This window comes from Lepidothrix coronata, unplaced genomic scaffold (genome assembly GCF_001604755.1).
Source record: "Lepidothrix coronata isolate B3197 unplaced genomic scaffold, Lepidothrix_coronata-1.0 Scaffold219, whole genome shotgun sequence".
NCBI classification, from domain to species: domain Eukaryota; kingdom Metazoa; phylum Chordata; class Aves; order Passeriformes; family Pipridae; genus Lepidothrix; species Lepidothrix coronata.
The window spans coordinates 92,139-93,568 of NW_016690399.1; the positions used below are offsets into that span (position 1 = coordinate 92,139).

At 61.5% G+C, this 1,430-nt stretch overlaps 1 protein-coding gene across 1 annotated transcript in view; it reads right to left on the bottom strand.

The window, feature by feature from the left end:
• SEMA6B (semaphorin 6B) overlaps positions 1-493 on the bottom strand; it is a gene marked incomplete at its 5' end in the record, with an annotated part of 16,748 nt that extends 16,255 nt beyond the window's left edge. The window contains 1 exon segment of the mRNA XM_017833619.1: positions 360-493. Within this exon segment, the coding sequence (XP_017689108.1) occupies positions 360-493 (134 nt within the window).
• Between the last annotated feature and the right edge of the window lie 937 nt (positions 494-1,430).

Consider the following 1,430-nt stretch of genomic DNA (forward strand, 5'->3'; position numbering starts at 1 on the left):
CAAACACCCCATGGTAGGTTTTAGGGTGCCCTGGGACAGGTAGTGGGATCTTCCCCAGCCAAGAGGGTTGGGGGTGCCCACCCCCATGCAAGGGAGGTTTTGGGGTGCTGGGGTGGGCTCTGAGCACCCCCAGGGTAAGGACAGTCCCACTGGAACCCCCCAAACACCCCATGGTAGGTTTTGGGGTGCTGGGGTGTGTTCTGAGCATCCTTGGGCTAAGGGCAGCCCCTCTGGAACCCCCCAAAAGCCCCATGGTAGGTTTTGGGGTGCCCTGGAGCAGGTAATGGGGTCCTCCCCAGCCAAGAGAGTTTGGGGTGCCCCCCACCATGCAGGGGAGGTTTTGGGGGGCTGGTTCTCACCTGTCCCCGATGAAGAGGGTCCTGTTGACCTTGAGGATGCGCTGGATGTTGAGGCGCTGGGGGATCCCCCCCTCGGGCCCCCCCGGGCGGCTGCTGCCGTGCCCCACGAACACGGGGTAGTGTTTGACATCTGGGGGGGCACAGGGGGGTCACACGGGGCCCAGGGCACCCCCACACAGCCCAGGAGACCCGTGGAGGCACCTCCCTCCTGCCCTCACCCCAAAACTCCTGTCCCTGGTCACCCCTCTCCTTCCTTCACCCCAAAAATGCCCTCCATCGGTTCCCCGTCCTGCTTCACCCCAAAGTATCCCCAAACCCCTTCCGTGGGTTCCCCCCCCTCCTGCCTTCACCCCAAAATACCCCAAAGCGTCCTAAAAACTCATCCCATGGGTGCCTCCCTCCTGCCTTCACCTCAAAGCACCCCAAAACCCCCTCCTATGGGTGTCCCCCTCCTACTTTCATCTCAAAACACCCTAAAGGACCCTAAAATTCCCTCCCATGGCTGCCCCCTCCTGCCTTCACCCCAAAACCCCCTCCCATGGATTGCCTCTTCACCCCAAACCACCCTAAAACCCCCTCCCATGGGTGTCCCCCTCCCACCTTCACCCCAGAACACCCCGAAGCACCCTAAAATTCTCTCCCATGGCTGCCCCTCCTGCCTTCACCCCAAAACCCCCTCCCATGGATTACACCTTCACCCCAAACCACCCTAAAGCCCCCTCCCATGGGTGTCCCCCTCCCACCTTCACCCCAGAACACCCCGAAGCACCCTAAAATTCTCTCCCATGGCTGCCCCTCCTGCCTTCACCCCAAAACCCCCTCCCAAGGACTACACCTTCACCCCAAACGACCCTAAAGCCCCCTCCCATGGGTGTCCCCCTCCCACCTTCACCCCAGAACACCCCGAAGCACCCTAAAATTCTCTCCCATGGCTGCCCCTCCTGCCTTCACCCCAAAACCCCCTCCCATGGATTACACCTTCACCCCAAACCACCCTAAAGCCCCCTCCCATGGGTGTCCCCCTCCCACCTTCACCCCAGAACACCCCGAAGCACCCTAAAATTCTCTCCC